The sequence below is a fragment of the Lithobates pipiens genome, unplaced genomic scaffold (genome assembly GCF_037356315.1).
Source record: "Lithobates pipiens isolate NorthernLeopardFrog02 unplaced genomic scaffold, aLitPip1_a1.2 Scaffold_13, whole genome shotgun sequence".
In the NCBI taxonomy this organism is placed as follows: Eukaryota; Metazoa; Chordata; class Amphibia; order Anura; family Ranidae; genus Lithobates; species Lithobates pipiens.
Window position 1 is genome coordinate 290171396 of NW_027507718.1, and position 26296 is coordinate 290197691.

Here is a 26296-nt window from a genome sequence, read left to right on the forward strand (position 1 = left end):
TGTCATGAGAGAAATATGTAAGCTTTTCTTGGGCTGGAGGCAGGGGGTCTCCTTATTAACTGGAGATGCATGCACAACAAGCTTTTGGAGGCAATGCCCCATTCATTGGGACCAGATGTTACTGGATGGTTTGGCTACTACTGGTGAGTTTCTGCACTTTGTATCAAATATCTTCATTTGGTGTGCCATTCTCTCCCATCATATCAGAAATATATGGATTTTAAAAATTCAATTTGTTTGCCTCAGGCCTCAATACTTAGGCCCCCTCCCACACATGTGAATTGTTGGTTTCATCAGTTCAGTCACATTTTTTCTAAGAAAAAACTGATGAAGTTTACATCAGTTTGTCATCAGTTTGATTTGTTCCAAAAAACAGACGTTGACGGAAGCAGAATTAAATGGATGATCACCCATTTACATTCGTTTTTCCATAGAGATGCATTGATGTCTGTTTTTCAACCATCAACGGATATCGTCACTGACTTAGAACAAATATGCTTCATGTAAATTAGGACCAGTTGCACAAAAGGAAAGCTTATGTATTTCTTGCAGAATAGGTTAACATTACAGTATATTTAAACCCTATACTTAACTTCTTATTTGCTCTCTCTGGTCTGGTATATATACCAATGAGCATTTTGCTATATTTGTTTGAAAACTACAATAAAATACTTGTTGATCCTGCCATAAATGCTCTCTGCCCCTGTTTACTATTATTTATAGGAATGGTTCCCAGCTCACTTTGTGAACTACAGACCACTCCCTACCCCCTCCATGTTATGGAGAAGAGGAGAGGAGGCGAGAAGAAGTTCTGTAGTCTTAACACAATTCCTGTACTAGGGTGACAACACTGCATTCTTCACAGACAGTAAATTAGTGTTGGCACCCTATGGCAAGACATGTTATTTGCAAGAATACCGAGTCAAAACCCAAATGAAACCCTTCAAATAAAATGAATGCAGCCACTGCATCTAGGTCTGTTTAAACTAATATATTTTCTTCTAGACTTTAGATGCACACTAAAAACAATGTACACTGTTTTTTTTTCATTAAATGCTTTACATAATATATTTTGAATCTAAAATGTATTTACGATATGTAAATATAAAAAAATTGTGCATATAAATATATAATAATTTCTTCTTTGTAGCTAGTAGGTGTGAAAGGTGAGCTCAATTCACTCCCATCCCAAGGACAAGGCAAGTAGCCCCCTGTACTAAGATTTCAGTTCACACAACAATGTGGCATTTTTGCACTGTAGTGCAGAGTAATAACACTGAAGTAAATTTATAAAAATGCACTGCAACATGTGCTGAGTGCTGTGCTATGAGTGCGCCCTTTCCGATGGACTTACAGTAGGTCACACATAGCTGACCTGTTTCTTCAGTTTGTCAGAATTTTCAACAAGTGCAGAGCTAGTGCTACACTTTCCTACCGGTACTACCTGCATACACTGCAGCAAATAATCACCTAGTAGTAAATATTTACTCGTACAATGAGACTTCTGTCCAAGTTATAAAAATAACGAATTTAAAAGGTTACATAATTTAATAAAATTTACCAAAATTCCTCTATTCTTTTTAAAAAAGGTTTTTGTTTTAAGGACTTTTATAAAAATTGTAAAAACGAGGCAACGGAATGAGTTTTTCAAATATGCGGTAGGATGCAGAATTTGGTAGATTCATCTTAGATTTAGTTTAAAAAAAATGTGTTTTGTTAAATGAAATTACTATATATTAGATTGATATTCAGCTCAAAGGTAAAACTATACAATTACCCCAGCAGCTGGAACTACTCAGCCCACTCCGGGTGGTTATGCCAACAGTAAGAATAGGTAAATCAGCACTACAATATTAACTCAATAATACAGTCCCATATCATCAGTCCTATTCTTCCTTTACAAACTTCTCACTGAACCTTGTTACCGTTATTGCATGCGAGGGAAAAATAAAGCTTTTTATCGCAATCCAGGTGTCCATGTTTTCTTACTTTCACACTGTGCTCTTCCCCTCCAGAAGTTACATTAAAAAAAAATGAAGAAAACAAAAACATATTATGGAACACCGAATATGTAGAAAAACAAAATATACTACACTATATGGTTTTGTTTCTCCCCTTTTTTTGATATAACGTCTGGAGGGGAAGATCCTAGTATAAAAGGCAAAAAATATGGTTGCGATACAAAGCTTTATTTGGCCCTCACATGAATTAAGGGTCACAAGAATTTGTGAGAATGAAAAGAACTATATAAAGGAAGAATAGGACTGATGATATGGGATTGTATTATTGAGTTAATATTGCACTGGTTTACTTATACTTTCTTATGAACTTGTTTAACTTCAGTTCACATTACAGTTATTAAAATTGCTTTTAAAGTAATTACTGCTTTACTTTGGTAGGTATAAGGAGATCTTGAAATCTATGGAAGAATGAGCACAATTAAAGAACATAATGCACCTACATTTTTTAAATAGTGGAAGTATTAAGTACTTTAAATTAGATGTCTTTGTTAGATTTTCATATTAAAAGAGGCAGTGGATATAATTTCTACAGAGTAGAAGATAATAAACCCACAGTCTTACTGCACATATTGAAACTTATTGGAAATTAATTAAAGGAAAAACAAAGTTGAGATGGGGTGATATAGGTGCAAGGTACAAATAGCACGTGCCTTTGCGTTCTTGTTTTTCTACTTTAAGGACACCTGTACTGTAAAACATGTAAGCCTTTTTAATAAATATGAGGGAAAAGCAGCTATGCAAATATAATCTCTTACCTCTCTCTACCTTGTCTTTTTCTGTGTTTTTACAAGCTGTCAGCACAGAACCAAGCGTGAGTAACCACTGATTTGATTACATTTAAGCTGTCTGGATTTACAGTGTAGATAGCAATATGTGTGCAGACCTGAAGATAAAGGAAGGCATCACATTTTGCTGGTTGCACACTCTACTTTCACAACTGGTTTTCCAAAAAATTAATGGAATTGGGGGAGACTAGCTAAGCATTTATTGTCTTCTTCTAGCAATTGGAATTTTTTTCTCCATGAATTACTTGTGTACTGCGGTAAAGAAAATATCATATACAGTGCATCCGGGAAGTATTCACAGCACTTCACTTTTTCTACATTTTGTCATGTTGCAGCCTTATTCCAAAATGGATTAAATTAATCATTTTCCTAAAAATTCTACAAACAATACCCCCTTATGGCAATGTGAAAGAAGTTTGTTTGAATTTTTTTTCTTTGCAAATTTATTAAAAAATAAAAAATCACATGTACATAAGTATTCACAGCCTTTGCCATGACACCCTAAATTGAGCTCAGGTGCACCCTGTTTCCACTGATCATTCGTGATACGTTTCTACAACTTGATTGGAGTCCACCTGTGGTAAATCCAGTTGATTGGACATGATTTGGAAAGGCACACACCTGTCTTTATAGGGTCCCACAGTTAACAGTGCATGTCAGAGCACAAACCAAGCCATAAAGTTCAAGGAATTGTCTGCAGACCTCCGAAAAAGGATTGTATTGTGGCACAGATCTAGGGAAGGGTACAGAAAAATCTCTGCAGCATTGAAGGTCCCAATGAGCACAGTGGCCTCCATAATCTGTAAATGGAAGAAGTTTGGAATGACCAGGACTCTTCCTAGAGCGGGCCGCCTGGCCAAACTGAGCAATCAGGAGAGAAGGGCCTTAGTCAAGGAAGTGACCAAGAAACTGAAGGTCAATCGGACAGAGCTCCAGCGTCTCTCTTTGGAGAGAGGAGAGGAGAATCTTCCTAAAGAACAACCATCTCTGCAGCACTCCACCAATCAGGTCTGTATGCCAGACAGAAGCCACTCCTCAGTAAAAGGCACATGACAGCCCAACTGGAGTTTGCCAAAAGGCAACTTAAGGACTCTTAGAGCATGAGAAACAAAAAACTCTGGTCTGATGAAACAAAGATCGAACTCTTTGGCCTGAATGGCAAGTGCCATGTCTGAAGGAAACCATGCACCACTCATCACTCGGCCAATACCATCCATACAGTGAAGCATGGTGGTGGAAGCATCATGCTGTGGGAATATTTTATTTAGTGGCAGGGACTGAGAGACTAATCAGGATCAAGGGAAAGATGAATGCAGGAATGTACATATACATCCTTGATGAAAACCTACTTCAGAGTGCTTTGGACCTCAGAGTGGGGCGAAGGTTCATCTTCCAACAGGACAATGACCCTAAGCACACAGCCAAGATAACAAAGGAGTGGCTACGGGGCAACTCTGTGAATGTCCTTGAGTGGCCCAGCAAGAGCCCAGACTTGAACCCGATGGAAAATCTCTGGAGAGATCTGAAAATGGCTGTGCACTGATGCTCCCCATCCAACCTGATGGAACTTGAGAGGTCCTGCAAAGAAGAATGGGAGAAATTGCCCAAAATAAGTGTGCCAAGCTTGTAGCATCATACTCAAAAAGACTTGAGAATGTAATTGGTGCTAAAGGTACTTCAACAAAGTATTGCGCAAAGGCTATGAATACTTATGTACATGTGATTTTTTTTCAGTTTTTATTTTTAAATAAATTTGCAAAGATGTCAAACAAACTTCTTTTACGTTGTCATTATGGGATATTGCTAATCAATTTTGAAATAAGGCTGTAACATAACAAAATGTGGAAAAAGTGAAGCACTGTGAATACTTTCTCATGACACAGAACCAATCAAGCAAATGCCAATGTTGTTTTCTCTTAAGGTCTGCAAAAAAAAATGCCCTCTAGACGGTATGGTCAAGAGTGCAAACAGGGTTAGATAAATAATATGTAACTTGGGACCTGCGTATTTCCAGTTAGAGACTGAGACCAAGGTTCCATATGTTGTATCTGTGTTGGGAACACACTCTAATCCTGGCTACAGAACCACTGTCTTCCATGAGTTTTCCAATTGATCCAACCAAAACTCTTTCATTTTTTATTTTCCAAAAAACAAAAAATAAATAAATAAGTGACAGATTTATGTGATAGTTGATAAAATAAAACTACATTTTTATTGTTATATGTGGAAGCATTCTAAACTGCTGTAGAAAAGAAATGATCAGACTTCAGAGGCTTGCACATAGACTGCAATAGATTATATTTCTTACATATATTATTTCTTACATATATATATATTTCCAACCTATGTGTGTAATTTTAAGTCAGTATTACATTCTATATCCCCGTATGTTGTGGTTCTTCAGGTGCTTATCTAATCATTTTTTTAAATTATCAATGCCCCCCCGCGCTGAAACCACCGCCTGTGGAAGGGAATTCCACATCCTAACCGCTCTTACAGTAAAGAACCCTCTGCGCAGTTTAAGGATAAACCGCCTTTCTTCTAATTTTCTAATAAAGACTTTGTGATACTGTTTAGTTGAGTCATTCCTTACAAACCCACAAAACGAATATTAATGTATGCATTAATTATTGCTTTGCATTTTGAAATATCTATATAACAAATAACTATTTGCCTTTTTGTTTAATTTGCTTCCAACTAAACTGAATAGTGAGTAAACTGTTACATTTAATTCTGATATGTTTTTATATGATAAATTATTTGCATGAAATGGTATGATTTTGTCTGTTTTAATTTTTCAAAAACTTTCCGGACACATCATCAAAAAATGAAATAATAAATAGAAATATACAACCTTTCTACAGAAAAGCAAAGCTTATTTGGAATAGCTGGAAAATGACACAGGCATCAGAACAGAAGTTTATAAAATTACCAATGCCATTTTGTGAACATGTACTTTGTGCTTAGTAAAACATAATACTGATATTAACAATATAATGTTAGTTTGCTGATCCAACGTAGTCTAATTGTAAGAAATAAAGCTAGAACTGTGTTAATATAAAAAGCTAGCAGTTAGTATTAAAAGCAAGGCTGCAACTGCCATGTATAAGGCATTAAACTCAAGCAGGCTCGCAAGCTATAACAAATTCAGTGCATATACAACATCATAAAATCCACAGCAAGCCTTCAGACATTTTGCCAATTTACAGAAATTAGCAGCTGAGTAAATTAGTGGAATAAGTGGAATAGAACTCTCATAATCACTGACATACTGATTAATGCAGTTATGCTTCTTAGTCCTTAATAAATGCATTGTTAAGGAAGTAAGAAAAGTTTTGAAAATGCTTTTCCTTCTGCAAAATTAAAGTGACACCAAACTGTGGTAAAAAAAAAAAATATATATATATATATATATATATATATATATATATTTGTTTATTTATAACTCTAGATGTACTATTTATTGCTCTTAGCTTCCTCCGAATCTCCAAATACTCTTTTTCATTTTTGCTGCTGTGATCTGACTTCTTGGTAGAGGGTGGCTACATTCATCCTCCTTGGTCCCGCTGTATGTAAGAACATAGCCACCCACTATTGCTTGCTGTCTAGATGGACTATGGCATGCGTAGTGTGCATGGGGCATTGCACATCATTGAAAAGGAGAGGTTTGGGAGGCATTACAAGGAGGCAGAAAGACACAGTAAGAAACAATTTCATAAAAATTGATTACAGGACCATTAAGTGGTGGATGTGTGTGAATTATTTTTGGAAAACAACAATATCGTTTAGTGTTACTTTAACAAGATGAACGGGACACACATCATGACCTTTGCAATGCATTTCGGACTTCCGGTTACCTTTTCTGTACTACTGCTTGTGTAAAGTAGATGTTATACCTTCTATTTGTGGCTTACCTTTTACATCTTCATCTTCAATGGTGGTATTTGAACTCTCTGTTGACTCCTGCAGAAAAGCAAACAAGCAATGAGGACAAGAGAACTCAGTGAAGTGGAAACCGTCTTACTGCTAAATCTAAAGCTACAGAAATTCATACAGTGACACGGAGACTCTAGGAACTGCCAAAATATTGTGACTACACTGGGAAGCTAATAGACAACCTCTAGCAGATTCCTAGTTTCACCATTACATTTCTAGCTTACAGAGCTAAAGATGGCAAAGCCAAAGGACGAAAATTCCCTGATCAAACTGGTTATGGTCAAATCAAAACACAACTGTACAGTATGTGTATAGGTGCAATGAGTCCTCAGAAAACCACAAGGATAAATGATCTAGGGACAGAGGTTATCGGGGAGTTTGGGTTTTCTCAGCCTTTTGTTGTTTTCAACAAAATAATCTGGTGCCAGATAAGTTTCTTATTCTCTCCCCAACATTTTTTACACTCAAACCTATACTCAATATACATTTTCAGAAAATCCAAGTATGAATAATTAAAAAAAGAATGGCGAAAATAAATTCTGGTGGTTATAGCTTGCCTGCATAGCTACCTGTCATTTTATAGAGCATCCTAGCAACAATTAGCTAGCTGAGTAAAGCAACATTCAAACAAACTGAAACAGACAATTCAGACTTAAAAAAATTAGCTCAAACAACATTTACACTGCAAAATGAATGAAAGTACACTTGACAATGTAGCCCAATAAAACAAACAATTTTAGATTTAACACAATTGACAAAAAACAACAAAACCATAAACATTCATGAAAGTGAATTTGTTTCAACCATAGGTAAATGATTAAATTTCAGATAGCAAAGATGGCATATTCATATTTTGCTACAGGGAAGATGTACAGCCCAAAGTGATTAAAACAGCTGGTTAAGAATCATGTTTGTGCTGAAGAAATTTGTTATTTCAAACCTATAAACAATAATGCAATGAACCACAAATAAAAATTTACTTTCCCTGGCACAAGGCCTAGCCTAGCTGATACATATATTAACCACTGAAATAATGTATAAGGGTATATGCTTTTTATAGAGGATTTTACAGCCAGACAAGCTTACTAGGTTTGTCTATTTGTATGTCATTTATGTACTGTAGAAGTCTAATGTTATTAGACACAGTTTTCTAAACTTTGGGCGCTCTCTATTTTAGAACTTTTATTTCTACAACCCACTAACAATTCAGGCATAAGATTTTAAATATTTGAACTCAAATTAGTGCTGCTATGAAGCAACTGCATCTTGCGTTTACTTAGCTAGGTTCCCTCTACACTACATGTTTACTGTAAACATGCAATACAACTTTAAGCTCTAGTAAGATTACAATTTTGCTTCAAGTATCTACCATGACCCCAATTAGTTGCTTATTGCAATACTATTAGTGTCAAGTGTCATGTCTTTACAGTATCCTAAATTGCCTTTGTTAGCACACTTCTCCTCACTATCCTGTTGGACAGCAAGCAACAGTAAACAAGAAAATTATATTAGATTCCCACTGCAGTGTACTGTATATGAATTTGTTTGTGTTGGAACCAAAAAAAAAAAAAAACTCCTCTCCAACACTTCCACCATACATTAATAGTGTTTCCAGTATTCAATTTCTATTAAAAAAGTACTTCCTTCAGAAGATGTTATGCTTTCTTGTCAGAACATTGAGTAACAGTGTATTTGTTTTATAACCCTAATCAACATAAATATGCTCTTTAATGTATAAGTGAAAAAAAAAAAACAGATCTCTCTGCAAAGTTACTTCAATTACATTACAACAGAAATTACACAAGAAATCAAAAACTCACTGCATAGGCATACACCCTACTTGAAATCAGTAGTTAGTAGGTGCGATTTTGGCAGCCATTACAGTCCTAAGTCTGTATGGACGGGTCTCTAAAATCTTCTATGCAGATTGTGAGCGAACAGCCAATCCAGCTACAAATTTTCTGTCGGATTGAGATTTGGACTTGGCCATTACATCACATTAAATTGTGTCTAAGCCAATCTTGTGTAGTTTTGTCTTTATGCTTAGGGTCATTGCCTTGCTGAAAGACAAATCTTTTCAATATGCTCAGGTTTCTTACAAATTGCATTAGGTTTTATTTCAGGTTTTCCCTGTAGTTTGCTAATTTTTCCTTAACCAACCTTCCATGGCCTGCCGCAGAGCACTTCTGCAATATACTGCTGCCACTACCATGCTTCATGTTGGGGAGAGTGCATTCGTTTTTAGCATACAGTGATCTCTTTTGGAGCTCTTTGACCACTCACATTTGGTGAGCAGCTTTGTCTTGGCAGCTTTAAAGTTGTTTCATATTCTCTCCATTTCTTTATAACTGCACCCAAAGGCTATTTAGTGATTTGCTCAGCGTGTTATGCCACAAGACTTAAGCCTTGTACACAGTATGATTGTTGGACAACCAAACGTTACACAAATTGTGCCACAAACATGAATGTAGTGATGTACTACGAGGAATTTCAGCTCTTGAGCACCACCATTTGGGCCCCTTCTGCTAATTTTGTGTTTGATGAGCATTGATTCCGAGCATGCATGTTTGTACTTTCAACTTTTGTGTGATGGATTTGTGTACTGACCATCCAAAAATCTGACGTGGACCTGTCATTTAACATTTGTTTGCTGAAAATTGGAATACAATTGTTGAAAGGAGTGTACTAATGGTAAGAATTTCAGACAACAGCCTGTCAAACGACAATCCCCTTCTGATTTTCATACCATGTGTACGAGGCTTAAGGCTGGACATACATTATACAATTTTTTGTACACCTTTCCTTAAGATTTTTAAGTTTAAGAACTTTATAATATGAGGTCAAAGCTAAACACTTTCAATTTGTATGCCAACAGGCAGGCCCTTGTACTACATAATTAAAGGTACATCTAAAGTAAATTGATCAAGAAAATTGTATAATGTATGGCCAGCTTAACTCACCAAAAGTTTGACCTCCCAGATACATATGTATATAAACTACAATTACTTGAAACCCCTTGACTACAACAGGTGGTCTCAATTCCCCCAATTATGTGACTTTGGATAAGAATTGGCTGAACCAGTGATGATTTAGGTATGTCATATTAAAGGAGATACAACCAATTAATTTTTTTTTCATTGTGAATAATTAAAGAGATCCGTTTTTACTTTTAAAGTACATAGAGTACATTTCAGACTCAAAGTTCAAATATTTCAAAAACAAAGATAAGTCTACTGAGATTTAACATTCTATGATAATAAAATAAGAAACCATCCAATGTGTTAATACAATTTATGTATAGGACTGTAACACCTAATGGTTTACTGGATACCTGTTGAAGAGAAAAGGGTGGGCGTGGTAAAGGTGGTTTTGGCTCAGGAATCAAAACAGCAGACCGTGGTCTAATATCAACAGTATCTGTTTGAATTCAGCGTCTGTCCCTAACATTCCCTGCACAGCTGCACTTAAGACTGGGGGAGGGGGGCACTAGGAGACAATCAGATTTTGCTGGACACATATGTGCTAACAGGAAACATGCTGACAGAAGAAGAAAGCAGAGCAGAGCAAACAGATCTGATGACTTATCAGTGTGTTGCTGCCTGTTCATTGTTAGGTCGGTAGGCTCGGTTTAGGAAAAGACCATTGTATTTCTTAACTTTTAAGGCCTCTTTCACACTGGCACTGTTAATCTGGTGTTTATGTGCATTTTGAGGATGCATAAAAATGCATGGGAATATTTTTCAATGGTACCATTCAACCAAATTGTTTATGCATTAGTTTAGCTATGTTTAGAGAAAATATAATTCTGTGTGTCCAGTATCCGATTAAAGATTCTTAAGACACCAAAACGTACGTAAATGCAGCTAAATGTGCCTGCTTTAAATGCAGCAAAAAGTAATCTGGGAAGCAAAAATGTCGTTTAGGCCTCATTTACATGGCAAACAGGTACGGACAGCAGCAAGAGACAATACGATTTACTAAAGCTGGAGAGTGCAATATCAGGCCCACGTCTGCATAGAAACCAATCAGCTTCCAGGTTTTATTATCAAAGCTTAATTGAACAAGCTGAGATTAAAAGCTGATTGGCTGCCATGCACAGCATAGATTTTCTAAATGCAGGAATGCCAGTGTGAATGAGGCCTAACAGAGCATGCAATGCCCCCCTCTTTGGTTTGCTCAGTGGCAGAGGTATATGCATAACAAAAGTGACCAAATAGCATTTAAAATTCAGTGACTGGTCAAATAGTACACATACAGTTAGGTCCATATACAGTATATTTGTACACCGGCACCATTTTCATACTTTTGGCTCTGTATGCCACCAGAATAAAATTAAAATAAATAAAATAAAATTTAAATGAAACAATCCAAATGAATTTGAAGTGCAGACTATCAGCTTTAATTCAAGATTGGACATAAATATCAAGTATACATTTTAGGAACTGCAACCATTTTTATACACAGTCCTTCCATTTTAAGGGGCTCAAATGTAATTGGACAAATGAATATAATAAATAAAATGTTCATGTTTAATATTTTGTTGAGAATCCTTAACTGGCAATGACTGCCTGAAGTCTGGAACTCATGGACATTACCAAAGTAATCCTCCTTTCTGATGCTTTGTCAGGCTCTAACTGCAGATGTCTTCAGTTTTTCTTTGTTTGCGGGTCTTTCTGCCTTTAATTTTGCCTTCAACAAGTGAAATGCTCATTTGGGTTAAGACCAGGTGACTGACTCAGCAATTGCAGAATATTCCACTTCTTTTCGCTCAAAAGTTCCTGGCTTGCTTTTGCAGTGTGTTTTGGATCATTGTCCATCTGTACTGTGAAGGGCCATCCAATCCACTTTGCTGCATTTGGCTGAATATGGGCTGACAGTATATCTAAACACTGCAGAATCCATCTGGCTGCTTCTGTCTTCTGTCACATCATCAATAAACACCAATGACCCAGTGCCATTGGAAACCATGCATGCCCATGCCCTCACAATGTCTCCACCATGTTTTACAGATGACGTATGCTTTGAATCATGAGCTGTTGCAAGCCTTCATCACACTTCATTTTCTTCCTGTTCTTGGGGTACAGGTTAATCTTAGTTTCATCCGTCCAAAGAATGCTTTTCCAGAACTGGTCTGGCTTTTTTAGATGTTGTTTGAGAAAGTCTAATCTGGCTTTTCTAGTCTTCAGGCTTATGCATGGTTTGCACCTTGTGATGATTGTAGACTTTGACAATGAAATGTCCACCTCCTGGAGCGTGTCATTTACTTGTCTGGATGTTGTGAATGGGTTTTTCTTTACCATAGAGAGGATCCTGCAATCATGCACCACTGTTGTCTTTCGTGGATGTCCAGGCCTTTTTATGTTGCTGAGCTCACCAGTGCGTTCTTATTTACTCAGAATGTACCAATTTAATTTTGGAAGCCTTACAATGGCCTGTTTGACTTGCATGGACAGCTCCTTTGAACACATTATGAAGGTTCACAGCAGTAGTTTACAAATGCAAATACCACACTTAGAATCAACTCCAGACCTTTTACCTGCTTAATTGACAAATAAATAACGAAGGAGTAGCCCACATCTGGCCATGAAACAGCTTTTGATTCAACTGTCCAATTACTTTTGGCTATTCTTAAGTGCTAAGAGCTATAATTCCTAAACCCTTTCTCTAGGGTGTACATACCCTCAAATTAAACCTGAGAGAGTGCACTTTCAGCCCATATCTATTATATAACTATAACTTAAATATGTTTTGGTAAATACCTGAAAAAGAGATTGTGCCTGTGTCCAAATATATATGGACCTAACTGTATGTGTATTACAGGTGGGTATTTAACTGACTGGAGTTCAGCTGGTTAATGGTATGTGAGATAGCTATTTACAAAACCAGCTGAAATATCCAGTTTTTAGCTACTTTTAAAACAAGGTTTCCCTTTCTTTCAATAGGATCACATGATGTCCCATTAAAGTAATTGTAAACCCTTACAAACCACTTTGACCTACAGGTAAGCCTAGATTAAGGCTTACCTGTAGGTCCAAGCAATATCTCCTAAACCTATATGGTTTAGGAGATATTTGCCCGTAGACAGCGGCGCGCAGGCGCACTGAGCGCGGCATTCTCAGCGACGGAGCTGCCACGCGTGCCGGAGTGACATCATCGCGGCTTCGCTGAATGACAGCGACAGAGCTGCGAGACCCCACCAACAAGATGGATGCGGCGGACTACAGGGGACAGCGGCGACTTCGCTGGCTCCTGTGTCAGGTAAGTGACACATAATGGGCTACTATGCGATGCATAGTAGTCCATTATGCTTTGCCTTTGCAGGGAATGAAAGAGGAAGTAAATTCATCAGGGTTTACTTCCTCTTTAAGTAGGGTCACATAACAATAGCACAAAATAGCAATCTGGTTAGTGGCATTCATGGCATTTTTCATAATAATACAAGAGCACATAGTCAGGTCGCCATAAGATTTTCATCAGGTAAACCTACTGTTTTTGAATGCTGCTTTTTCTTTTTCCAACTGCTGTGCTGTGTGCTTCATAAATCATCCAAATTTTATTACAGTAGCATGGTTGACAACAAAGAATGATATACTTCCAGTAAAGGCTCTGCAAACATTTGACAACCTGTGGTTGCCATTTTTGACAAACCTCTTAGCCGTTTGTAGCCAGAGGTCATTGAAGCCTAGATGCCCAGGCCAAATTTAGCAACATCTGATTGATTCCTGATTGTCCTGGCTGTCAGAGAAAGTGGGGATTGAAACTAGCATTAGTGTTAAGTGCTGCCTGTTGGCTCTCATAGTGCACACAAGCTTATTAATGAGCTTATTAATGAGTCCTAAACATGAGAAACCCTGCCAGGTATATACAGATAGGAGATGGAAAGAGGCTAAAATACTAGTGGGATGGCAGTCTCTGGTTTGAACAATCAGAAATAGTTGTAGCTTTTGGATCAACAAGATAACAAGCCATCAAGCATTTTCATAGAGTGAGGTTAAGGTAGAACTATAGACAAGACTTTTTTTTTTCATTTTTGGATAGAATAAGGGAGTTTTATAACCCCAATCTGCTTTTTGCCGTCTGTGTCCCATTGGAGAGATTTCCCTTTCCTTCCTGTCCCATAGTCCAAACAGGAAGTGAGAGGAGATGCCTGCAAAGGGAATCTCATTAAACATTGACGTTTATGGTGTTTTCTAAAGAAAACATATTTAGTACAATACACACAAAAATTTACCTGTTTTACTTATGACATGTCTGTAAGTACTCAGAAAATCATAAAGGTCCTGCTAGAAATGCAGTCTGCTCCTAACAAGTAGTGTTGTCGGCTCTCTTGCTGGGCTATAGCAAACTCCCCTCCCCTCCTTGCCATAACTTTTCCTTGTTTACAGTCTTGGCATCCCCATCATTTCCATACCAACTGCCTATTGTTCTGCCCTGGTTGCTATTTCAGTGCAGTAGAGGGAGCATTATCTATCCACTAAAGGAAGCTAGTGACTGGTTGCATTTTTGGCAGGCTCTTCAGGTATTTTTAGTACATACAACATTTGTACAATTACCATATATACTCGTCATAAGCCAAGTTTTTCAAATTTTCTAATACCCTGTACACACGATCGGATTTTCCGACAACAAAACCGTGGATTTTTATCTGAAAGATGTTGGCTCAACTTGTCTTGCATACACAGGGTCACACAAATGTTGGCCAAAAATTCAGAACGTGAGAACGCAATGACGTACAACATGTACGAAAAAGGAAGTTCAATAGCCAGTGTGGCTCCTTCTGCTTGATTCAGAGCATACGTGAACTTTTGTGTGAAGGACTTGTGTACATGCTCTCAAACATTTGTGTGCACAAATTCCGACAGCAAATGTTCGATGGAGCATACACACGGTCTGACTTTCCGACAACAAGCTCACATCAAACATTTCCTGTTGGAAAGCTTGAACATGTGTACGCGGCTTTAGGCTGAAAACCCCCCCTTGGCTTATACTTGAGTGAGGGTGCCCACCTGCAGCTGTACCTTTGATTACTAAAATAGCGGGTGTCTCCCGCTGTGTCATGCAGTCTGTTCGGCAGCCGTCCATTGTAACAAAGCCCCGCCTCCTCCTCGTCCGTGATAGACAGAACAATGATACAATGCTGGGAAACTGTATTAGTGTTCCGTCTATCATGGACAAGGAGGAGGCAGGGCTTTATTACAAAGGACGGGCGCCGAACAGACTGCCTGACACAGTGGGAGACACCCACTGTTTTAGATATCAAAGGTATGGATGCAGATGGCCAAAGTGAGGCTACCAATGGCCAAAGTGAGGCTACAGATGGGCACAGTGAGGCTGCAGATGGACACAGTGAAGCTGCAGATGGGCACAATGAGGCTGCAAATGGGCACAGTGAGGCTGCAGATGGGCACTGATGATACAGGTGGGCACAGTGAGGCTGCAAATGGGCACAGTTAGGCTGCAGATGGGCACAGTGAGGCTGCGGATGAGTACTGTTTACCCAGTAGCTGCTGCATTTCCCACCCTAGGCTTATACTCAAATCAATAAGTTGTTCCAGGCTTATATCCGGGTCAGCCTATACTCGAGTATATACGGTATATACAAGGGTGAAGTGTGTATGTATTGGAGAGCTGTGCTAAAAGATTTAGCTCACTTTAATCACTTCCATCATGATGACATTGCAAAATTGTTACACACTGTATTTGCCTTACAAAAATCTTGACCTACAACCATTACAGTTTACATAAGAATAAACGAGTAGCGCCCCAATAATATGCAGGTTTTTATATTACTTTTAAAAATAAATTTTTACAGTGGTTTACATTTTTCATGGGGCAGGTTACAAGCAGAACCATACTCAAATACCAGCATTGTTTGGAACATTATACATTACACTATTTAACTGGGCTTTAAAGAGATGGATTCTGCATATCGTAGAACAAATAAGCAAAGCCACAAGAAAGAATACTATGCGTGTACAAAATTCCTTTCAACACAAACCTGAAGTAACATGCCACACAATCTTTACTATCACTCTTCCCTTCACCCCCACAGCATCTAATTATTGAAAGGAATTGTCAAATCATGAGAATGATGTAATGTATGGCCAGCATTTGTTTCTTAGTAGGAAACCTCAGTAAAAAAAAAAAAATAGGAAGAGTTCCATGAAATGTAGAGTTTACACATAATATTTCACTGAATAAAACAACTCTGGAAAAAACGTTTTTTTTTTTGTTTTTGTTTTTTTGCAGAACTGTGGTCAAATATTGTAAAATGTAAAAAACAAAACAAAAAAAACACATTTATTATATGTGTATATACAATATATAAAATATACACATATACAGTATATTATTCACACACATACATGTACAGTACAGTAGATTGTAAATCTTGAAACAGAAATTACTTGACTAAATAGTATAAAATGGTTCATGTATTCCTCGCTTTACATTTTCTGTTAATCAACTGAAAGCTCAGTATGAATTGTGATGAAAGATGAAACACAGACCTCTGCTGGAAACAGGAGTAAGGGCCCCTTCATACGGGCGTGCACATGTAAAAGGACATACACAATAGAGCTAGCCAGGTAATTGAAAAAGATAATATCAATATATTTTATTAATCTATTTATGGCTAGCCTTAAAGCCAGAGCTTTTTTTGATGCTTGTTAGAAGCCCTGTCAGGTGGCCCAAGTGATCACTATCGGTCCCGGTGATCATTGTTTCTAGTAAAGAAAACTGAATGGAAATCCATGGGATAGGAAATGCTGAGCTTTGACAGGAAAGAGGAGGTGGGCTGGGGGGTGGAAAAAATCTTCCAGCGGGCAACCTGTTCTGGTAACAACCATTTTAGAAGGGCGAACCCCTTTCTGTGAAGAGATCTCCCCTTACCTCCTGCTGTGTCTATAGAACAGAAAGTAAAGGAAATGTTCCTCTACTAGAAAATAGACATATATAAAAATGGACAGTGATTTTATATATTCACTACTCTATCTAAGCCAAGAAAAAAATGCTTGGCTTTAGATACACTTTAAAATTAATATGGTCTTTGTTCATGCAGGGCTAAACAGCAAATTCACTAAATTGCATTGCCAATCAAATAACTTTAAAGTTGTCTTCACATTCTTGTTAATATGCTTTTAAAAGCATATTTTGTTAGTTCAAATGACTGAAGAAAAAATGTATGCACCATATGTTCCACCGCCTTTACGATTGTTTCTTGTAAGAAACATAATATAAAAGCTCTTGTATTGGAGTTATATCAGTTAAAAACAAAACTAAAGTAACAAGGGTTTACATAATACTATTTTATTTAAAGACGTTTGATGCATCTGAACCAGTGTGCTCTCAATTTTTTTGTACCAACTGTTCCAAACAGTATAACACTTTTCAGTAGGACACTAGATGAACTACTGTAGTAGGTACATACTGAATCTAAGTTTTTTTTTATAGTTATAATCACCTATAAATTATACAACGTGAAATGGCATACTATAAAATGAACAAGAAATAGCATACATATAGCATACATTGTGCCAATGCTAAATATGAATAGGAATTTAATATTATTTAAAAATCTTATTGTAAATATCTGTCTTAACTGTGGCCCTTTGTCTGTTTACAGTAGAAGGTAAGATTTTTTTTTGTTTAATACGTTTTTATTGAAAAGCAAGATACAAAAAAAAATAAAAAATAGGAACAGATTCATGAAATGTAGAGGTTACACATAATATTCACTGGATATAACAACTCTGGAAAAAACGACTCTGGAAAAAGGTTACAGAGAAATAAAACAGTAGTATGAGTCCTCTGGTGGCATACTATACAAACACAAGATGACACCAGGTGTACTGAACATTCAACATATTATTAGTCATAGACAAGGGGTCAATAGAGGCTTAGGGCCTTTCAGTAACCATAAGCCTTTATGACCCGGCAACATATTAAGAGATATAAACAGGTAATGCCAGTATAGGACCAAACACACCTCTTATTGAGGATAATGGAAACTGTATATGATATAAGGGGAAAATAAGTGGAGGTAAAGAGAAAGAAAAGGGAAAAGAGAGGATGGTAAGGGGGTTGGTGGGGAGATGGGGAAGGTGTCCTGCTTCAGCCTCATCCACAAACACATAAAGTAGAAGGTAAGATGCACATAAGTTCCAATACAGCCTGGGATCTGAAAAAAATACCCTCTTTTAAAGCATCTACAAATGCTGAAAGGCATGTATAGGGAGATAGTAACATAGCAGATGAGCAGCACAGTCACCTCTCCCTTACTGTGGTGATACCTATACTTATGTCTGATGTGCCACATCTAAATCTTGTGGCTTATTTCAATCATTCCTATAGTTCATCGATCCATATTGTGTTAGTTGTTCCTCACAGTTATATTGCTATAAATGGTTCTTTCCATGTATAATATTTATTTTACAAATTTTATAACTTCTAATGCTGAGGACTTACAGAATTACATTAAAAACAATTTTTTTCAACAGTCTTTCAACATTATATTCAAAAAAGCTGTCAAAATCTTTCTCTACTTCTCATTATAGCAGTTCTGATGTTTATTTCTATTCCCAACAGCCTTGTATGGAATCTATTTAAAATTAGCTAACATTAGTAACAGTTTAATCAACAATTAAATTCAATGCCATGAAGTTCTTTTGTTTCTGACAAGAGTTCAAAAAAAGCAAGCTTCAAACAAATTCTACTTACCTCATTAGCATATATTTTTGGATCCACTAAAATGACACTAGGTGTATTCATCTGTTCTTTGTGTATTTTCAAGCACCCAAAAATAGCCAAGGGAAGATTCTCATATTATCCAATGAAGTCATGTACAAATTTCCTCTCTAGCATTAGGTTGCACTGCATGGGGACTTATCATCATCCCTTTGCAAATGGGAACCATTTATTAAAGCAGTATGTGTGTCAACATGTGTTTCAATAGAACACATTTACACATAAAAAGCACACAATGAAGTAAAAGATTAGCTAATAAGGTAAACAATTGTGATTATGACATGGAAATGTACATTAAAGTTATTTTATAAATACATATAAAAACATAAAAATATAAATCTAATCCATTATAATAGTATTATTTTATTGTGTATTTGATTTCTTATGTGCATATGACTTAAAGTTCCATCTCTGCCTTTTATATGTTTATCTTGTGATGTATTTGCTGTGCATCTTTCTAATTATTGCTTACAGAGCTCTTTATGACTCCACCCAAGTTAAAATGTATGGGAGGGTGAGGGAAATCTGATTGCAAACACTCTTTATGTGGACATAACAAAATGGCTGCTGGAAAAACTCCAACAAGACATCATGTGTCAAAATTCAAAATGTATAGCAGTGTCCATTTCAGCAGAATCAAAGAATGAAGATAACATGTTTAAACAATATTAAACGTAGGAAAGTCAAAGGTGAGTTTAAAATATGGCGTATAAAAGTGAGTACACCCCTCACATTTTTGTAAATATTTTATTATATCTTTTCATGTAACAACATGGAAGAAATGTCACTTTGCTACAATGTAAAGTAATGAGTGTACGGCTTGTATAACAGTGTACATTTTCTGTCCCCTCAAAATAACGCAACACACAGTGATTGATGTCTAAACTGCTGGCAACAAAAGTGAGTATACCCCGTAAGTGAAAATAGTCCAAATTGGGCCCAAAGTGTCAATATTTTGTGTGGCCACCATTATTTTCCAGCACTGCCTGAACCCTCTTCTCCTCCATGACGGCATCAGAGAGCTGGTGGATGTTAGAGACCTTGCGCTCCTCCACCTTTGATTTTGAGGATGCCCCATAGATACTCAATAGGGTTTGAGGTCATTATCATGTTGAAATACTGCCCTGCAGCCCAGTCTCTGAAGGGAGGGGATCATGCTCTGTTTCAGCATATCATAGTAAATGTTGGCATTCATGGTTCCCTCAATGAGCTGTAGCTCCCCAGTACCGGCAGCACTCATGCAGCCCCAGACCATGACACGACCACCACCATGCTTGAATGTAAGCAAGACACACTTGTCTTTGTACTCCTCACTTGGTTGGCGCCACACATGCTTGACACCATCTGAACCAAATAAGTTAATCTTGGTCTCATCAGACCACAGGACATGGTTCCAGTAATCCATGTCCTTAGTCTGCTTGTCTTCAGCAAACTGTGGGCTTTCTTGTGCATCATCTTTAGAAGAGGCTTCCTTCTGGGACGACAGCCATGCAGACCAATTTGATGCAGTGTGTGGCATATGGTCTGAACACCAACAGGCTGACTCCCCCACCTCTTCAAAGTCTGCAGCAATGCTGGCAGTACTCATACATCTAATTCCCAAAGTCAACCTCTGGATATGACACTGAGCACGAGCATGCAACTTCTTTGGTCGACCATGGTGAGGACTGTTCTGAGTGGAACCTGTCAGGTTAAACCGCTGTAAGGTCTTGGCCTTCGTGCTGCAGCTCAGTTTCAGGGTCTTGGCAATCTTCTAATAAACCTAGGCCATCTTTATGTAGAGCAACAATTCTTTTTTTTTGTCATGAGGTGCCATGTTGAACTTCCAGTGACCAGTATGAGCAAGTGAGAGCGATAACACCAAATATAACACACCTGCTCCCCATACACACCTGAGACCTTGTAACACTAATAAGTCACATGACACCGGGGAGGGAAAATGGCTAATTGGACCCAATTTGAAAATTTTCACTTAGGGGTATACTCAATTTTGTTGCCAGTGGTTTAGATATTAATGGTTGTGTGTTGTTATTTTGAGAGGACAGCAAATTTACACTGTTATACAAGCTGTACACTCACTAATTTACATTGTAGCAAATTGTCATTACTTCAGTGTTGTCACATGAAAAGGTATAATAAAATATTTACAAAAATGTGAGGGGTGTACTCAATTTTCTAAGATAATGTATGTATATAAATTGTATGAAAAGAAGATTTTTTTTTATTTTCTGAGGTGTAAACAAGGATTGTTTTCAGAGTCCTAATCAGTCCTTCACTAAGTTATAATTAGTTTCCTGGCTTCAAACAGGTGCTGATGCTAACTTAATGAACCCCATATGTAAAAGGCTAAGGAGCCTTATAAGGAAATTACAGCCATCAACCAGAGCTGTGGCAGATCCATAAAACATTCAGTAAATGTGCGGCCCTTTTTTGATGTAGCCCTTTCTTTTTATGTACACAGCTTATTGAGCTCAAAGGGTAAAACTATTTTAATATATGTACAAACTGGTTCACTTTCAGTTATAAAAGCAAAAGATGGGTCGAAAAGTTCTGTGTTCATGCAGAACATACAGAACACAGCTAAAAAACAAACAATGTGGTAACAGGAGAGATGGAATCTAACACATCCGAACAATGAATAAAAATACTATCTCTCTAAAGTTTTCCTTGTAAGTTTGGCTAGTTGACAAAGCGCACACTCGTTAAAATTAAATATATGTGCTTAAAGGACAAATAAATACTTATGTATGGGAGGTATTCATTAAACATGTTTCTGTTAAATACATGTGTGAAGTATTCATGTTTATTGAACTCCTCCTTTGGACAATGAAAGAGACTTGTCAAATGTTTTTGTTGATGAGGTATGCAAGCCAGAAAGCAAGATGGAGTTGATTCTTTCTGAATACCTTATTTCCATCAGCAGGATTGTGGATTACGGTAGATTGGGGCTCCTGAGTAAGAACAGAGAGAAAAAGAGTACCTATAGGTAAGTACAGTAGCACAGAAAGAAAGACACCTATGTTGGAATGTTGCTAGCAGCATCGGATACAGGTGAAATGCTGCCAATGAATGAACCAGGACTTTTGCCTGGATGAAAGAAAAAAAAAAAAAAGGTTACCTACCAGAGCAGCATGCAAAGACCTTATTCAGGATTGGTGTGATGAAGGAGCAAAGATCACTCCTGCCATTACTTCAGTAGAGAGCTAACAGGTCACAGTATTACAACCTCTGACCCTGACTACAGAAACAGCTTAAAAAAGCCACCTAGATTTCCAATCTTCTGTATCATTTAATAAGCAGCATGGTTTCCTGCCATGTGTGATTATACACTACAACTAAATATTCTAAATTCATATGTGGTCAGTGTGTACAGCTTGAAGCAATATTGTTGACAGTATATGCATTTAAATTCCATAAGGTAGCCATGTTTCAGTCAATTAGGTAACATATTGCTGTGTCTTAGATAACAAGAACAATATCTGAATAAGGTCATTTTGTCGTTGCCTAGTGATACTTTTGCTAGCTCTCCTTGATGTCCAAGCTTATGTAAAGATAAGTATACTTTTTACTTTAGGACATTAAGATATATTGCCCAGAAGGAGAGCTAGTGGCAACACAAAGCACACTCCACTCACACTTGGACAACACATGCACGTGTATGAGCTTTTCACTAACTCTAATTCCCAGCTGTGGCAGCTTATTGCAAAACACACTGCTTACGCAAGGCAATTTCCCACAAAACCACAACAAAAATGCAACGATTTTAGGCCTTCAAATGCAAAATGAACATAAAAGCAAAAGAGAATACAACAAAAATCCAAAAATCTGAAAGATATGCGAGGGGAGGAAAAGCTAATTATACCAGAGGTGGGTTGGGATCTTTAGGACTTGTTATTACGTTGGTTTTGTTGTTTATCTGTGGATATGCAGAAAATAGAAAGAAAGGTATATAGTGAAGAATCTAAAGCACATGTAGGATCACAAAATATTTTCACCACATCGCAGTGTTTAGCTGATGGTCAAATTTCCATCTTAAGGTTGAATTCCAGGAATTCAGCTCCTTTGTAAAAAAAGGCACACTATGAGTTAAGTCCAGCGAAGTGCATTACACTTCCTTGGCTTAGCTCTATTATTTATATCTGGCAGCTTTATATGACTCCAGGAAGAAAGCTATTGCTGTAGTTCTGGTAGCCTGACACTGATCCTTCTGAGCTATGCATTTTTAACAGGAGAGTCATTGCAGCTGTGCTCGTCCCTCCCCTCCTCCTGGCCATTCACAGAAGCCTTTGTATTATGTGAACACATTCACAAAATACAAAGACTTTTTGAATAGGCAGTAGAGGGAAGGGGTGTGAATAGCGGCTATGTGTGGCTTTCTCCTCTCTCACAGCCCCAAGTGGGTTGAGTGTAATTCCAGGCAGAGCAATAAACCTGTCAGATATAAATAATAGAGATAAGCCCAGGAGATGTCATGCAGCTCCTTCGACTTTGTTCATAGTTTGCCTTCACTTTTTACAAAGTGGCTGAATTCCTGGACTCCAGCTTTCAATTTTAATAAAATGGCATTTAAAGAAAGTTTACACCTCCATAAATATATGGAAAACCTTGGTACAAACCCACTTGCTGCTGATTGATAGGGGTACTCCCCGTGGGACTTTTCAAAGCCAGCCATTAAAAGCACCAAGATAAATACAGTAGAAGAAACAAGTATTCTGCAAAACTGACTGTTTTCTGAAGGTACAAAGCAGGTTCAGGATCCCAGCACAGCTGTGTCATAGTACTGTCTAGTCTCAAAAAAATCTGAGCAGCAGCGATGCTCAGTGGTTACAACCTACCACTCAGCAACTGTGTATTTTAAAAAAAGAATCTGAAAATCTGCATCTTTTCTTTTTTCAGAAACGAAGAAATGTCTGCAAACAAAATGAATACAGAGAGCAAAAGTTTGTATACTGTTTCTGGTGAGACACCTGTGTCCCCTGCACTCTCACTGGTGTCTTTGTTTCATTACAGGAGACAGTAGTGATGCGGAGATCAGCAGGAAGAACCAATGAAATGTTCCAAGGGCTCCAGGAGATAGACACACCTGGGAGTGTCTGTTTCCAGCAGATTTCAAGGGACCATTTTTAAGCTATGGAGTTCAGCTGTGCACCCAACAGAAAAGGTAAGCATTCTGTTTTGTTTTTTTACTGTGCTTACACAACCTTTTTTTTTTTTTTTTACCAACATGAGAGGTTTGCTGTAAAGTAGATGTTACCCCTAAATGGATGACAATTAGCTTGCTAAAAGACTGTGTTTGATAAACTGCCATTTTTCAAATACTATTTTCATCCTTTAATGCATTTTAGTGCTTCTGATCTTCTGCAGCTTGTTTACGGGCACTTACTGTCAAAATGTACTCCAGCAATGGCTGCATGCAATTTTTCAAGGCAGGTTTCCTGATAGTGACAATAGTGAAATATGTCTGTTAAAAGTGTGCCAGGATGACCCCTTTGTAGTCTCCATCAGAAGATTATACAATATTCAAAATTATGTGCAGTGCTACACTTAACTTGCATTTATCAATGTGCATAAAAGAATGCATACGATTTAAATTGTGAATTAAATAATATAGTCCAACAATGGTGAAATATACAATAAGTCCATGAATTATTAACTACAAAAATATAAACAAGTCCCTTTATCTTCAATAAATGGTGCACAATGTGAAATAATGATTTTTCCAACACTAACGGAAACAGAGGGAGGAAGTCCCGTCCTAGGGACGCAATGTATAATGGCAGAGTTTGTGCAGTGACAATAATCATGCTTAGGCACTTGGAGGTGGCGAGTGGTGTCTAACAGATTTTGAATTGCACCTGTATTTATCAATGTATTGTACATTCATAAACACAGGTTAAGTGTAGTGACCTAAACAACCCCCCTAAATTCATGCATTAACAATCTTTTTTTTCATGTATATAAAAATATATCTTCACATGCAAAGCATTTCTATAAGTACCCGTAAATATTTTTCAGTGATGAGAAGTAATGGTGCAAAAGTCTTTCAATACTTTCATACAATACTTGCACAGAATGTCAAGAAAGCTTAGGTTATGCGGTTTTCCCAGCAAAGATTTTATTTTAAATTTTACTATAAACTATTTGAGCCTCACATTGAACGAGGGTTTTGTTATTACTGTACAGTTTGGCATACCGATGTCTGTGGCCAACAGCATCTATAAATCTAAGTATAAAACGTTATCATGAAAGCCATAAAAATAGCTCTAGACAGATATATTAGGCACCAATATATACAATTACCTACAAGCATTAATTGAAAAAATCATTACAGTGTCAGTAAATGAAAACAATTATTTTTTCTCATTGGCTCCAAAACTGTGTGTGTGTGTGTGTGTGTATATATATATATATATATATACACACACACACACGCATATCTGTGCATGCTCCATTCAGTGTGGGGAAGCCTTGCAATTCCCCTTTTCTAGTCACTTCTGCACGTCCTTTGGTGTAGCTTCAGCATTTTTTTTCCCACAGCTATGTACGATCTTGTGATACTCTTGGAAGTGAACTCTGTTTGGTACTCTGCTGGTCATGTGACCATGTGTGTGTATATATATATATATATATTATACATACACATATACACACACAGTCAGGTCCATAAATATTGGGACATTGAAACAATTCTAATATTTCTGGCTCTATACACCACCATAATGGATTTGTAATGAACAAGATGTGCTTTAACTGCAGACTATCAGCTTTAATTTGATGGTATTTACATCCAAATCAGGCGAATGCTGTAGGAATTACAACAGTTTGTATATGTGCCTCCCACTTTTTAAGGGACCAAAAGTAATGGGACAGATTAACAATCATCCATCAAACTTTCACTTTTTAATACTTGGTTGCAAATCCTTTGCAGTCAATTACAGCCTGAAGTCTGGAACGCATAGACATCACCATACTTTGGGTTTCATCCCTGGTGATGCTCTGCCAGGCCTCTACTGCAACTGTCTTCAGTTCCTACTTGTTCTTGGGGCATGTTCCCTTCAGTTTTGTCTTCAGCAAGTGAAATGTATGCTCAATCGGATTCAGGTCAGGTGATTGACTTGGCCATTGCATAACATTCTACTTCTTTCCCTTAAAAAACTATTTTGCAGTATGCTTTGGGTCATTGTCCATCTGCACTGTGAAGCGCCATCCAATGAGGTCTGAAGCATTTTTCTGAATATGAGCAGATAATATTGCCCAAAACACTTCAGAATTCATCCTACTGCTTTTGTAAGCAGGCACATCATCAATAAATACAAGAGAACCAGTTCCAGTGGAAGCTCAGCTTATCTGCCTCCTCCCCCTCTAATGCCACATTTGGCACCTTTCGAGGGAGGGGGAGGGGAGCAGTCCCCGCGTCTGTGAGATCTCAGGGAGGCAAGATTAATCGGAAATTCAGTCCCCCTCCTCCTTCCCCATCACTGGGCTATTCAGAAGGTGCAACGTGCTTCACGCATGCGCAGTAGGGAACCAGCTGTGAAGCCGAAAGGCTTCACTGCCAATTTGCCTTACTGCGAATGGTGGTGGCAGCACCCAAGAGCCGATGGAAACATCAGGTGGGGTGTCGACGTCGCTGAATTCCAGGACAGGTAAGTGTCCTAATATTAAAAGTCAGCAGCTGCACCATGTATTGACATTTTTTGCAGGGGGGAGTGGGGGTGGGGTAGGGTTTAAAGTCCACGTGAAAAGACAAATTTCATATATGAATAAAAAATTGGAAAAAAAAGTGAAAAAATTAATAAGAATAAATTA

General features: G+C 37.5%; 1 protein-coding gene across 16 annotated transcripts in view; it reads right to left on the reverse strand.

Moving 5' to 3' along the window:
* Positions 1–26296, reverse strand: part of CAMK2D (calcium/calmodulin dependent protein kinase II delta) — a 375227-nt gene that overhangs the window by 53956 nt on the left and 294975 nt on the right. For 10 of the 16 annotated variants that reach the window (XM_077476794.1, XM_077476792.1, XM_077476797.1 and 7 more), the window contains 3 exons: positions 22350–22403; positions 21394–21438; positions 6721–6769 (listed from right to left, as the gene is read on the reverse strand). In XM_077476794.1, coding sequence (XP_077332920.1) covers positions 6721–6769; positions 21394–21438; positions 22350–22403 — 148 coding nt within the window. The remainder of the gene's footprint in view (positions 1–6720; positions 6770–21393; positions 21439–22349; positions 22404–26296) is intronic. The other 6 variants (XM_077476800.1, XM_077476806.1, XM_077476803.1 and 3 more) reach the window with 1 other exon arrangement.